Below are 13,257 nucleotides of genomic sequence, written 5' to 3'. Positions count from 1 at the left end.
CTGTCATCTTTAATATGATTCATATTGAAGAAAATCCGTTAAATACTACCTTCGTGTAGGTTTCCATCTTGGCGTCGCATTTACTGCGAGATAGGTTGTCCACGAAGTCCAACCTGGTCACTCGAGGCATCATATCTTCTGCAGCACATGTTTGTGTATCTAGCTGTGGGACAGTTGAGTCGGCTCATCATTTATTCATCTCCTACAGCTTCTTTGGTTCTCTTTGGGATTTAGTTCGCACTTGGATTGGTTTTTCATCGACGGATTCCACTACTATCCGGGATCACTTTGTTCAGTTTAGTTCTTCAACTGGTGGATCTCGAGCACGACGGTCTTTTTTGCAAATCATTTGGCTTGTTAGCGTATAGGTTATGTGGATGGAAAGAAATAACAGATTATTCAGAGGCTCAACCAGTACTCTTCCTCAGTTGTTGGACAAGATCAAGATTTTCTCCTATAGGTGGTTAAAGGCGACGAGTGTTACTTTAGCTTTAAACTGCCATAGTTGGTGGTCTGGTCATTTGTTATGTTTGGGCCTTGTATGATTTTGTTTTCTTCTTCTTTGACTCTTTGTAAACTCTAGTAGTCTATCTTGTCACACCTTGTGCTGAGGAGACGGTTTTTATTAATATATATCTCATTTTGGCGTGTTAAAAAAAAATACTAAATAGTGCCCTAGCAGCACTAGTTAAGAATTCAAATGTAGAAAGTTTATCTTGAGTATTGTGTAGTCAACACATGAAAAGTCTAAATTTTAATTTTTTTCAATGCATAACTTCTTTTTTATTTCCTCTTTTAGTTCCTTAACTAGTGCCCCGGGAGCACTAGTTAGCAAGACCCTACCTTCGTGTTCCTAATTATAAAATCCTTTTGAGATTTTTGTTTTTTGTCCTTTTTTATAAGATTCATTTCAAATTTTCAACGGCATTAAATATTTTTTACCAACTTATACCCCTAATTATAGTGCATCTTTTTCTATAATCTCTAATAAATACACTAACAAACAGTAACTCACTCTCTCATTTAGAAGATAAAATTGTAAAAGCAATACCAATTATCAACAAATTTAATATTACGATTAACTTTCTTAATCTCCGTATTTTTCTCAAAAGGGTCTTATATATTTTTTTTTTCGGCTTTTCACCACCAGTTGAATCTGGTTCGGGGATCAGTTCTGGCATCAAGTGGTTCCAGCCCCCTCCCGATCGCAGTTGTGGGGGATCGAACCGCGGTCCTCCCTACCAAGTTCAGCACTAATCACCACTGAATTAACTAACGATTGGTCAAAGGGTCTTATATATTTAAGGACAAAAGTAGTATAAAGAATTTACATTTACGAGGTAGATGAATTCTTAATAGGAGTGACTACACTACACCTTAATATTGTTTTGGAAAATGCTAAACAGTGCCCCCAGGGCACTGCCCCAGGGCACTGGTTAAGCATGTTAAAATAGAAAGTTTGTCTTGAAATGTGTGCATTCAATGCCTCAAAAGTACAAAAAGTTGTCTTTTCAATATAAATTTTATTTTTTATTTCCTTTTTAGGTATGCTTAACAAATGCCCCGAGGGCACTGTTTAGCATGACCCTATTGTTTTATGGTCTATTATTTTTGCAAGTATCCATATTTAGTGATTTCTTGGTTCCTATAAGTCGTTTGGTTGTAAGGAAAGAAAGTGGGAAGAAAAAAATCATGAAAACTGACGAATGAATTTAAACTAAATTTTAGTTTAAATTTATTTATCAATTTTCCTATTTTCATTCATCTTTTGAATAAAAATAAAAACAAAATACTTTAAATAAAATACATGAGTCTACTTTTTTATATCTAGTGTTAAATATAAGAGAAAATATACTTTTTAAATATATTAAAAATATAATGTATTTAACCTATAATATAGATCAAATACATTAAATTCTCAATAAATTTAAAAAGTAGATATTCTCATTTATTTATGACCGGAAGTATTATGACAATGAGAGTTACTCATATTTGTTGTCTAGATTTGATGTGATAATCAATCATTTATATGTTCCCATTCATTTGGTTGAGGTGGACAAAACTGATTCGTTGATGATATTATATATATCATATCATCATATAAAAAAAGCTGCATAAAAAGAGTAATTATTTTGGTGACTCCATGGCAGCCACAGCCAGCCAGCATTCACGACCACATAAGTAGTAAGTACGTGGGACTGGAGGAGTACCCACCACCATCTTGGTCCCACTTTTGACTCTACAGAATACAGATCATTATTTAAATTTTTTATTAATAAAAACTCTTGTATCCAGCCAATCCAATTATAGTAGTACCATAGTACAAAGTACTCCTACTATCTTACTATTTTTATCTAAATAAAAAATAGGATAGGCTAACTGGTGTTTCCGGGGCACTGGTTAAGAAAACCAAAAAAAGAAAGTTTTAAGTTAAAAATAAAACTTTTTAAACTTTTGAGAAGTTTATTGCACAAGTTTCGATGTCATATTATATTTGTTTCTTTAAACAGTGCCGATATTACTCCCTCTTTGTCCTTAATATAAGAGAAAATATATTTTTTAGATTATTGAGAATCTAATATTGTATTATCTAGTTCATATTATAAGCTAAATATATTAAATTTTTAATGAATCTAAAAAGTAATTTTTCTCTTATATTAAGGACCGGAAGGAGTAGTACTCCAAAAAAAATTAACATCCGGTTATTATATGTTTTTTAATTAATGAATTATTCTTATATATATGGTCATGTGATCAAATATAATTTTTTAGTCACATTCATAAAATTTCCAGTTTTTATTTTATTTTTAATTATTTCATAAATCATCAAAAAATTATGTTAGTGTGTCTATATGGTTACCTGACGAAAGTCTTGCTCTTTGTTAATTTATGGGGAATTTAACATCGAACTTCGTTGACGAATTTAATCATTGCATAAATTAGTAGTTAATTGAAGTTGATCCGTCAAAAATCTCTTATTTGAGCTCCGACCCTTACCTATTGCAATGTCTCTATCAGTTGAACAATATTTATGCAAAAAACCGTGTTAATTTTACTTGTTAACAAATGAGATATATACCAAAAAATACTTGATCTAAATGTAAGTAGTTTAGGCTTAAAGATGTCAAGACATGATCAAATAATGCTCCTTCATCTCCACCTCGTCCCCCTAAATTAATTCGTTATTTTTTTACACAAATATTTAACTTTTTTATATGAGAAAATTCTAACATATCTCCAGAAGATCATTATTGTGTGGCTAGTTGTGGAGCGGTCGAATCAACTCAACATTTATTCTTATCTTGTAGTATTTTTGGTTCTTTTTGGGCTCTCGTTCGTTCTTGGATCGGATTCTTCATCGGTGGATTCTCTTACTATATTTGATCACTTTGTTCAGTTTACTTACTCAGCAGGTGGTTTTCGTGCGCGTCGTTCTTTCATGCAACTTATCTGGCTTGTTTGGGTTGTGTGGACCGAACGAAACCATAAATTGTTCAGAGCCTCAACAAACATTTTACATCACATGTTAGACAATATCAAGTTTTTTTCCTATAGGTGGTTGAAGACGACGAGTAGTAGTACTTTAGTTTCAAGGGTCTTGCTAAACAGTGTCCTTGAGGCACTCTTTAAGCATTCCATTTAAAGAAATAATTTATCCGAAAAGTGACACATTTCAATTTCCAATGTGTTGACTTCACATATTTATATACTCCATTTCGAGACGAATCCAACATCTCTTATATGCTAAAATTTATTTTTATTTATTATTAGAAAAATATTGTCAAAACAATATGTGTGAATAGTGCAATATAGTCAACTGTGACACTCAATTTGGGACAGAGCGAGTACTATTTAAGATGCTTAAAGAGTGCCCCGGAGGCACTGTTTAGCATTTTCCTAGTTTCAAGCTATCATAACTGATGGTCTAGTCATTTGCTTTGACTATGCCTTGTATATTTTATTTTCATGGATTTCTTTCAGTGACTCTTTGTAATCCTCCATACTTTGGCACTTCTTGTGCTGTAGACCGAAGAGATCTTAGTTATGTTCTTTGTTATATATATCTTTTTTTTTTCATCGTCAGTTTAATCAGATTCGGAGGTCAATTCTAACATCAATTGATATATATATATCTCATTTTGGCTTGTTAAAAAAAAATCATTAATATCATGTCTTTTTATATTTAATTATTTTAAAGTGAATTTTAATTTTTCAAAGAAAGATGAATTTACATGAGAAAAATAAAATAAAGAAAACGTTAAATTAAGCTCAAACAACTGTACTACTGTTTTTTTAGTCAAAAAAGTCTACAGTTATTTTCTACTTTTAATTTCCGACAAATAAATAACAAAGTTTAATAATAGAAATTAGAAACTGAGAAAAAATAAAAATTAGAAAATGGAGAAAGAAAAGTAACAACAGAAGACAAAGAACAGAGTGTCATTAATGTTCAGCTCTGTCATACAGACCCATCTCAAAAATCAGGCAAATTTCTCATCTTTTCTACTTTTTCTCTCACCCCTTTTGTATTTTTCATCTTTGTTTTTCATTTTCTGTTCATAATAATTATGATGTTTTCATGTTAGCTGTTTTTTTGTCGTGTAGTTGCTGACTTTATTGTTTCCTTAAATGTTGTAGGTTATGAAGTTGTTGCTGTGTTGTTTGTGGTGAGAAAAGAACAATTTTTCATAGGTTTTTTGTTCTGTGATGATGGCACAAAACTTAATGGGACAACTTGTTGGTTCTGAGATACATGGGTTTCATACTTTGAGAGGTACAAATTTCGTATGCATTCTTTAGTTTTTGTTGGTTTTTTGTTCTTGGATTATGTTCATGTTTTGTTAAAACTCAAGTATAATATAATCAAGTTTCAATTTTGAAAATTTCTTGTTTTAATTCCTAAAGATGCAAGTATGTAATTTTTAATGCAACTTAGGAGTGAAAAGGAAACTTTGGTTGATTGTAGATAGTACTTTTCTTGCCTTCCTCAACCTTTTTTGGTGAGAATTACTTTCTCCGGTCACTATTATAAGCAAAAAAAACACTTTTAGATTCATTGGAAAATTGGTATATCTAGGTGTAGGCCTATATTATACGTAAGATACATCAGTTTTCCAATGAACCTAAAAATGTGTTTTTTTTTGCTTATAATAGTGACCGGACTGGAGGCAAAGGGAGTAACTTGCAATCAATCTTTGACAACTTTTATTTTTTGATAGACAAATGTTAGTAAGTTAGTGGTTACGTTAGTTTTCAGCATTGAACTCATGACCTCCTGTTTAATTAGAACTTCTTTGGTGTCCCGTAACTCACCAACCGAGCTAAGGGTATCGGTAACAAAGTAAAAAACAAAAGGGTATCATGAGAAATCTCATATGTTTGGTGTTGTTTTCTTATATTAGAAACCAGTTTTTCCTTTTTTGTTGATGGACTTGGGTTTAATTGAATTAGCTTTTAGTTTAGGGGAGTTCCTTAAGATAGCTTTGGAAAAAGTTTGAGATGCAGAAAGTAATTTCAACTTATGTTGAGAAGCTTATTCAAAGCAGCCACAATATTCTTTTACAATATATTTGAAATACTGCCATACTTCAGCTTAACTGAATTCCATCGAAATACATACTTTAAAACAAATTATATGTATTGTGTTTGGAATAAGAACCGTGAGTATAAGTAGAAACGAGGCTGGAAAAATAGTTTCTTGCAGTGAGGTAACACGTCTAAGATTTAATAACTGTTACAGTTAGCGTCTCATACAACTAATGTTTACAGAGTATATTAATTTTGCGAGTTCTTATAGGGTGTTCAGACATTAGCGTTGCAACATAAAGCTAGATGGTTCGTAACTTTAAAAGGAGCCGGTTCTAAGGCTCCATGCAAATGGTAGCTTTTGTCGGGCCATATTGGTTGCAAACTCACAAAAGAAGTAAAAGATTAAATACTACGGATGTGATTTTGTGGCTTTAACTTTTGGCTTTTAAAGATTAAAGCGAGCTGACAAAATATATATTCTTTATGCATTGCTTTTGCTACTTTCTCACACTGCAAATTTTACCACTGTTACTATTTGCGTTGTTCTAAAGTAGTTTTATTATATATGACTCAGACTTGGATGTTGGTGAAACCTTGGAGGAAGCAAAAAGCAGATGGCTTCGTCCGAACGAGATTCAAGCCATACTCAGCAATCACAAATATTTTACTATCCATGTCAAGCCATTGCATTTGCCGAAAAGTATATTTCTATCAGAAGCAACTTGACATTTATTGCATTTAAATGTATTTCCATATATACTATACATCATCAATCATATTTATTCGTGTGTGTTTCCACTTCTATTTCTTAATTTGCAAGAAACAAGTTGTTAATTAGCATCTAAATGACAAGTTTTCACCTGATTATGAATTAAACAATGTCAGTCAAACATGATTTGAGTGACTGATGCAAATTTATTATAATGCTGTGTGTAAAACAGGTGGTACTGTTGTACTATTTGACCGCAAGATGCTTAGGAACTTTCGAAAAGATGGCCACAACTGGAAAAAGAAAAATGATGGGAAAACTGTTAAAGAAGCTCATGAGCATTTAAAAGTGAGGATTTTAAGTGTTTTGTGGTAGCACGCAGCGTATTGACTGCATACAATGTATATGTTTATTCACATTTTTATCATTCAATAACTATGTTCATTCTCTTATCTTTGTCAACAGATTACACTGTTTGTTTTTACTATAATTTTTTTTTCGCCCTACAATTTTTGTTATACTTGATTTTGATGTTAGTTTAGATACTATTGATTAATGTATCTGATTGTTGACATGTTTTCTGTTCATTCTGATTTGCCTCTATCAATCAGGTTGGTAATGAAGAGAGGATCCACGTATATTATGCACACGGCCAAGATAACCCAAGCTTTGTTCGAAGATGTTATTGGTTGCTTGATAAGTAAGTATATCAATTTTTAGCTATGCATATTCGTATCTGTGATCTAGTAAAAAGAAGTCTGCAAATAGTAAAGTGACTTACGATTGTTGTTACTGTTTTCCTTTCAGGAGTTTGGAGCACATAGTCCTTGTTCATTATCGTGAAACACAAGAGGTCATGTTAATCATTTTCTTTTTTCCTTTGCCTCTTAAAATTTTAACTTCACCTGACAAATAATGATGTAAATATTGCTTTGTCCGATAGAAAGACTCAAAGACCCTACGAGTATTGTTGTGCTGCCATGTTTACCAATGAATGTGTTTAAGGGTATCTCATGTCTCAAAAAACTTCGTCACCAAATTTGTCTCTAAAACAAGCATGTGATCTATTTATTTATTGAAGAGGTTTGTCTTGCTAACATTCATTAGGTTGTCGATTGATACAGTCTCAAGGTTCTCCTGTTACACCGGTGAATTCAAATTCGAGTTCTACTGCTGATCCAACTACACCGTGGATTCTATCAGAAGACTTAGATTCTGGAACCAACAGTGCTTATACTAATGGTGAGAAATGACATCTAGTATAATCAAATTTCTTTCATGTTATGCTCTTCAGGAAATCGACATGAAAATTTTATTTAGTATTTACCTCTGCCCACATTTTGGAAAATAAATTTGTACTTAAATATTATCCGTATTTTAAATTACTAGATATATTTATTATTTTTTCTAAATATACTCCTTATTAATACACTACTAATCTAATTTGTCTCGAGAGATAAAGTCAGAATTGAACACATATATACTCGATGAAAATTTAGTAATATTCATACACAAAATGTACACATTAATTGCACTGTCGACCTTAATTTGTTATGATATATTGTTGTCGTAGATATGTTTGTTTCTTTCCTTGACTGTGTATACATATTTACATTTCTTTAACTGTTTTTGGTGGAGATAAACAGGGCTCAATGGGAATTCAACCGTCGAAAGTCATGAACAGAAGCTTCACGAGCTTAATACACTTGATTGGGATGATTTGGTGGCTTCTAATGCTAATACTCCCACTATACATAATGGAGGTAAATATTTGCACTTTATCAAAACCACTGAACAGTGACTTGTTGGGAAAGAACCTTACGGTTTTATGCTTTAAATTTAACTTTCGGCAGGCAATGAACCGGCTTTCTATCAACTAAATCAAAGCTTACTAAATGGAAGCTTTGGCAATGTAAGATAATACGTCCTTTCATTTGTGTTCTCTATTCTGCTCAATCTCGTGCTTCCGCTTTCTTTCTTCTAGTGATAACGGCAGTGTACAATTATATTGTTCTAACCTATAGGAGTTTTTATTACCAGGTTCCTTCGTTTAGCAATCCAACTCCGCCTGAGTCTGGGATTAGTCATGTTTCTTACAGTTTTCCAGAAAGTGTTAACCTTCAGAATAATCATCCTCTGACTTTTGGCGGTGTTGATTCCGTGGAGGACACTTTAGTCAATGAAGGTTTGCAAAATCAGAACAGCTTTGGAACGTGGATGAACAATGCCATAACTGATACAACATGTTCCGTAGAGGCGTCGGCTCTTGAATCATCAATTCCTTCATCTGTTCATGATCCATTTTCATCCCTGCTGATGGATAATAATCAGCAATCTTCTCTACCAGATCAAGTATTTCATCTTACTGAGGTGGCTCCTGCATGGGCTTCTTCCACTGAGAAAACAAAGGTTTCCTTTTGCTTTTACTCACACGTCTAGTTGCAATTAATTATTTTGTTGTAGCATCCTTTTTTTGTGCTAAATGTAATATTTAGTTTCTTAGTTGATTTCTATTGGGAAAAACCGAATTCCCGCATTGAATAGAGATAAGACCTGAAATGAGTTTATTAAGTGGCACAAAGCACAGACAAAGACACATCGACACCGATAATAATTTGAGAAAATGACACAATTCAATGAAATCATAAGTGTTGGTGTCGGACACCGGCACGTGTCTGAGACCGGGACACGCCTAATCCGAGGAGTGTCCGTGCTTCATACTGGCACCTCACCTTCAAAGCCAATTTTGTAAGGATGATTTAAGTCAAACTTTAAAACTTAATGATATCAAAGCCTATCCATTGAGCCACCACTATTTATATCGATGCATCAAGCTTAATAGTGTTGGGCGTGAGGGGTGTATTTGAGAAAACCGAACTTCTATATTGAATAGAGATAAGACTTGGAGTGAGTTTATAAGAGAGACATCCCTCACCTACAATCCAGTTTTGTTAAGATGAGTTAGACCCAATATAAAAACCTATTAATTTCTCAGAACTAGAACTTTTGTTCAGTTCCGGAATATACTATTCTCATGAGCTATATAAAAAGCATTTTCATTAGGTGCCATGAGTAACACTCTGCATGCATGTATATTTTAACTTGTGATTTCCCGCCTTATGATCAAGTTGTGTGTTTGCTACTATTATTTTGCAATTATAACCGGACATTCTTGTTTTTATTTCTTACAGGTCCTGGTAACTGGATATTTTCACAATGATTATCGACATCTTGCAAAGGCCAATCTAGTGGGCATCTGCGGCGAAACAAGTGTTCCTGTAGAAATTGTTCAGGTTGGAGTTTACCGTTGCTGGGTATCACCGCAATCTCCTGGATTTGTAAATCTTTTTTTGAGCTTTGATGGTCATAAACCTATCAGTCAAGTTGTTAATTTTGAGTTTCGAACTCCTATTTTGCACGATCCTGCTGCTTCAATGGAAGAGACATACAACTGGATTGAGTTTCGACTTCAGACGAGGCTTTCTAATTTGCTTTTTACAACACCAAAGACCATTGATGTTTTCTCTAGTAAAGTTTCACCTACTGCACTGAAAGAGACTAAAAAGTTTGCCTCCAAAACATTATTTATTTCCAAAAGTTTGAAACACTTTATGAAGTCGTCTGACGCAAATGCAATTCCATATCCACATGCAAAAAATACCTTGTTTGAAATTGCGTTGAAAAACAAACTAAGAGAATGGCTTTTGGAACGAATTGTCTTAGGATCCAAGGTTACTGAGTATGATGCACAAGGCCAAGGTGTACTTCATTTGTGTACACTTTTGGGATATACTTGGGCTATTGCTTTGTTTTCATGGGCAGGCCTGTCGCTTGATTTCCGTGACAAATTTGGATGGACAGCTCTTCATTGGGCAGCATATAATGGAATGTATGATTCACAGACACCCTACTCGTTTGAACATTCAGCTTTGTTGCAACATTGATCTAAATAACTTTCCTAGACTAAACCATCAATTTAGTCTTCTAAGTACCACTCTCTCGTACTTAGTCCTAAAGTATATAAAAATATTAAGTAGTCCTTCAATTATATGAAATATGTCAAGTTAGTCCCTAAAGAGACAATTTCGTATAGTTCAGGGACTAACTTGAAAGATTTTATATAGTTTAAGGACTACTTATCACTTTCATACAGTTTAGAGACCGAGTAAGAGAGTGTGATATTTGAGGGACTAATTGATGGTTTACTCATTCTATACATAAGCATTTTCTGATATGCATTTTTTCCCCTTCTAATATGGTTTTGAGCCTGAACAGACATATCATTGTTTGTTTGTTTGATTCAAAATTTGTCTTCAGGGAGAAAATGGTTGCAACTCTGCTGTCTAGTGGGGCAAAGCCCAATTTGGTCACAGATCCAACTCCACAAAATCCTGGTGGCTGTACTGCTGCTGATCTTGCTTATATGAGGGGCTATGATGGTTTAGCGGCTTATCTTTCTGAAAAGGGTCTGGTTGAGCAGTTCAATGACATGAGCTTAGCTGGAAATATCAGTGGTTCACTCGATACCTCGACAAATGATCCAGTAAATCCTGAGAACCTTACCGAGGACCAGATGCACCTAAAGGATACATTGGCAGCTTACCGAACAACAGCTGAGGCAGCAGCACGCATACAAGCTGCGTTTAGAGAGCACTCGCTGAAATTGCGATATCAGTCGGTTCAATTTCTTAGCCCAGAGGAGGAAGCGCGCCAAATAGTAGCAGCAATGAAGATTCAACATGCCTTTCGCAACTTTGAGACAAGAAAAGCGATGGCAGCCGCTGCTCGGATCCAGTATAAATTCCGTTCATGGAAGCTGCGTAGAGAGTTTCTCAACATGCGACGTCAGGCTATTAAAATTCAAGTAAGAGCTGCTCTTTTTGTGTCTGTTATTTTTTATTGTCCTGATATTTTCTCTTTAAATTGTTTTATAATTTACATAATCTTGAAAAACTTGTTTGCTTATATTTCCAATGCAGGCTGCATTTAGGGGATTTCAAATGCGTAGGGATTACCGTAAGATTCTATGGTCGGTTGGAATTCTTGAGAAAGTAATCCTGCGTTGGCGTTTAAAGAGAAAAGGTTTCCGCGGGCTTGAGGTGAATCCCGATGAAGACATGAAAGATGAGAAGCAGGAAAGCGATGTAGAGGAGGATTTCTTTAAGACCGGTAGGAAACAAGCAGAGGAACGTGTTGAGAGATCCGTGGTACGCGTACAAGCCATGTTCCGTTCTAAGAAAGCGCAACAAGAGTATAGCAGGATGAAGATGGCACATAGTCAAGCAAAGGTGACTAAAATGACATAAATGATATTTCGATGTACAAATTTAACAACAAATATCAATGACAACTTAGATGGTTAACGTGTTCAAATATGTGATTAATTTCGTTATGTGGATGGTTAATGCTTGCGAGTTGCGACACATTTTTTTCTATTCATCAACCATCTACTAAATGTAATTAACCATGTATTTGAACAGTATTAACTATTTAAATTCTTATTAACTAATTTGATTTGACATAGTTATTAACTTGGTAGAATTGCTTTGTGCAGTTGGAACTTGAATTAGAAGAACTCATCAATTCTGATGTGGACATGTCAACACCAAAGACATCATAGGTTCCTATGAAAGGTTTATGTTTGTAAGATGCATCCAACTCCTTTAGACTTGTGTCATGTAACAAACTAGTGACTTTTTTTGTTTGTTTTTTGTATAGCATGTAGATCTTGTAAATTCCATAGTCTGTAAATTGTACTCATGATGACCCTTTCAAATTGCTTTAATATCTTGAAATGGGTCATCTTTGAAACTTTCATGCTTAATTAAGATGTTAGGTGGATGCTTCTAATGCAACATGGAGTGTGTAACTTAAATGATGATAAGGCCTTTGATGTAATTATTAGACATAATTGTTGTTAGAACTGTTATGTATTAATAAAGTTTCAACTATTTAATGAGTGATTAATATCTCTCCACATGTTTGTGTAGCATGGAACACTAACATAACACACAACTTTTCTATTTGCAAAAACAAAATCCACAACTTTTCTAGGCATGTGGTCTTTCATATACTGTTATCATCATCATATTCTACATTCTACAATACCAAACAGTTCTCCAAATTCATTAAATTCCCCCTCAGCAAGCAAAACATTATCCAACTAAGTTTTAGTTAGGGTTGGCATGAGACCAACCATTGTACCTCCATCTGGTTTTGTCCCAAATACTTAATTTCCTTGCAAATCTTCAATGCACCATCAAACTGCGTGTCATGTGCATAACTAGCAACCATGGAATCTAGGACCATACTGTTAATTAATATATTCTTTTATAGTAATTTGTCAAAGAAAAATGGTGTTACTAGTAGGGATGGCAAAAAAACTCAAACCCGAGAGACTCACCCGAATCTAAACTCAAGTCAACGGGCGAAACTCGATTTGACTGGGTTTGGGTTTGGGTTCGGGTGACACCCGATAATATGGGTGTGGGTCTGGTATCAGTCAAACCCACACCCGAAACCCATACACCCACCCAAAATATTTTATAATTACCTAATTACCCCCATAGTCTCCCTCAATTTCCTTGGAAGACCTTAAATTTTAGTTGTAATTTAATTTCTTGAAAGTCTATGTTGTAATTTCTTGAAAGTCTATGTTTGAATTTCCTTGGAAGATCTTAATTTTAGTTGTAATTTAATTTAAAGTCTATGTTGGAATTTAATTTCTTAAATTTGCAAATTATTTTCAAATGTGCTGCGGGTTTGGGTTTGGGTGGAAAAAACCCGAACTCAATGGGTGTGGGCGTGGGTGTTGTTTTGCCACCCGAACAACCTTTGGGTTTGGGGTGATGATTTCGGGTGTGAGTTTGGTAAGTGTCAAACCCGCACCCATGGGCGCTCGTTGCCATCCCTAGTTGCTAGCTACAGCCAATCTAATAAAAAGGGTCTACAATTGGATCAGGTTCACATTATGGTTATCAAATCAGGATGGGGCCGGAAACACTTATGCCAGAACTGAC

The 13,257-nt window shown here is 34.3% G+C and overlaps 1 protein-coding gene across 1 annotated transcript; it reads left to right on the top strand.

The window, feature by feature from the left end:
- Positions 1 to 4,346: 4,346 nt before the first annotated feature.
- On the top strand, positions 4,347 to 12,215 carry LOC123886998 (calmodulin-binding transcription activator 5-like). Its single transcript, XM_045936261.1, has 14 exons — positions 4,347 to 4,485; positions 4,639 to 4,774; positions 6,104 to 6,229; positions 6,471 to 6,586; positions 6,850 to 6,938; positions 7,046 to 7,091; positions 7,363 to 7,480; positions 7,885 to 8,001; positions 8,092 to 8,150; positions 8,279 to 8,647; positions 9,430 to 10,127; positions 10,556 to 11,102; positions 11,218 to 11,526; positions 11,793 to 12,215. The coding sequence occupies exons 2-14, from the start codon at positions 4,708 to 4,710 to the stop codon at positions 11,856 to 11,858; spliced, it is 2,727 nt and encodes a 908-aa protein (XP_045792217.1). The 5' UTR covers positions 4,347 to 4,485; positions 4,639 to 4,707; the 3' UTR covers positions 11,859 to 12,215.
- Positions 12,216 to 13,257: the final 1,042 nt, after the last annotated feature.

Source organism: Trifolium pratense, linkage group LG5 (genome assembly GCF_020283565.1).
Source record: "Trifolium pratense cultivar HEN17-A07 linkage group LG5, ARS_RC_1.1, whole genome shotgun sequence".
Classification (NCBI taxonomy): Eukaryota; Viridiplantae; Streptophyta; class Magnoliopsida; order Fabales; family Fabaceae; genus Trifolium; species Trifolium pratense.
The sequence above is the reverse complement of the archived record's forward strand: the minus strand, read 5'-3'. Positions and strand labels throughout refer to the sequence as shown.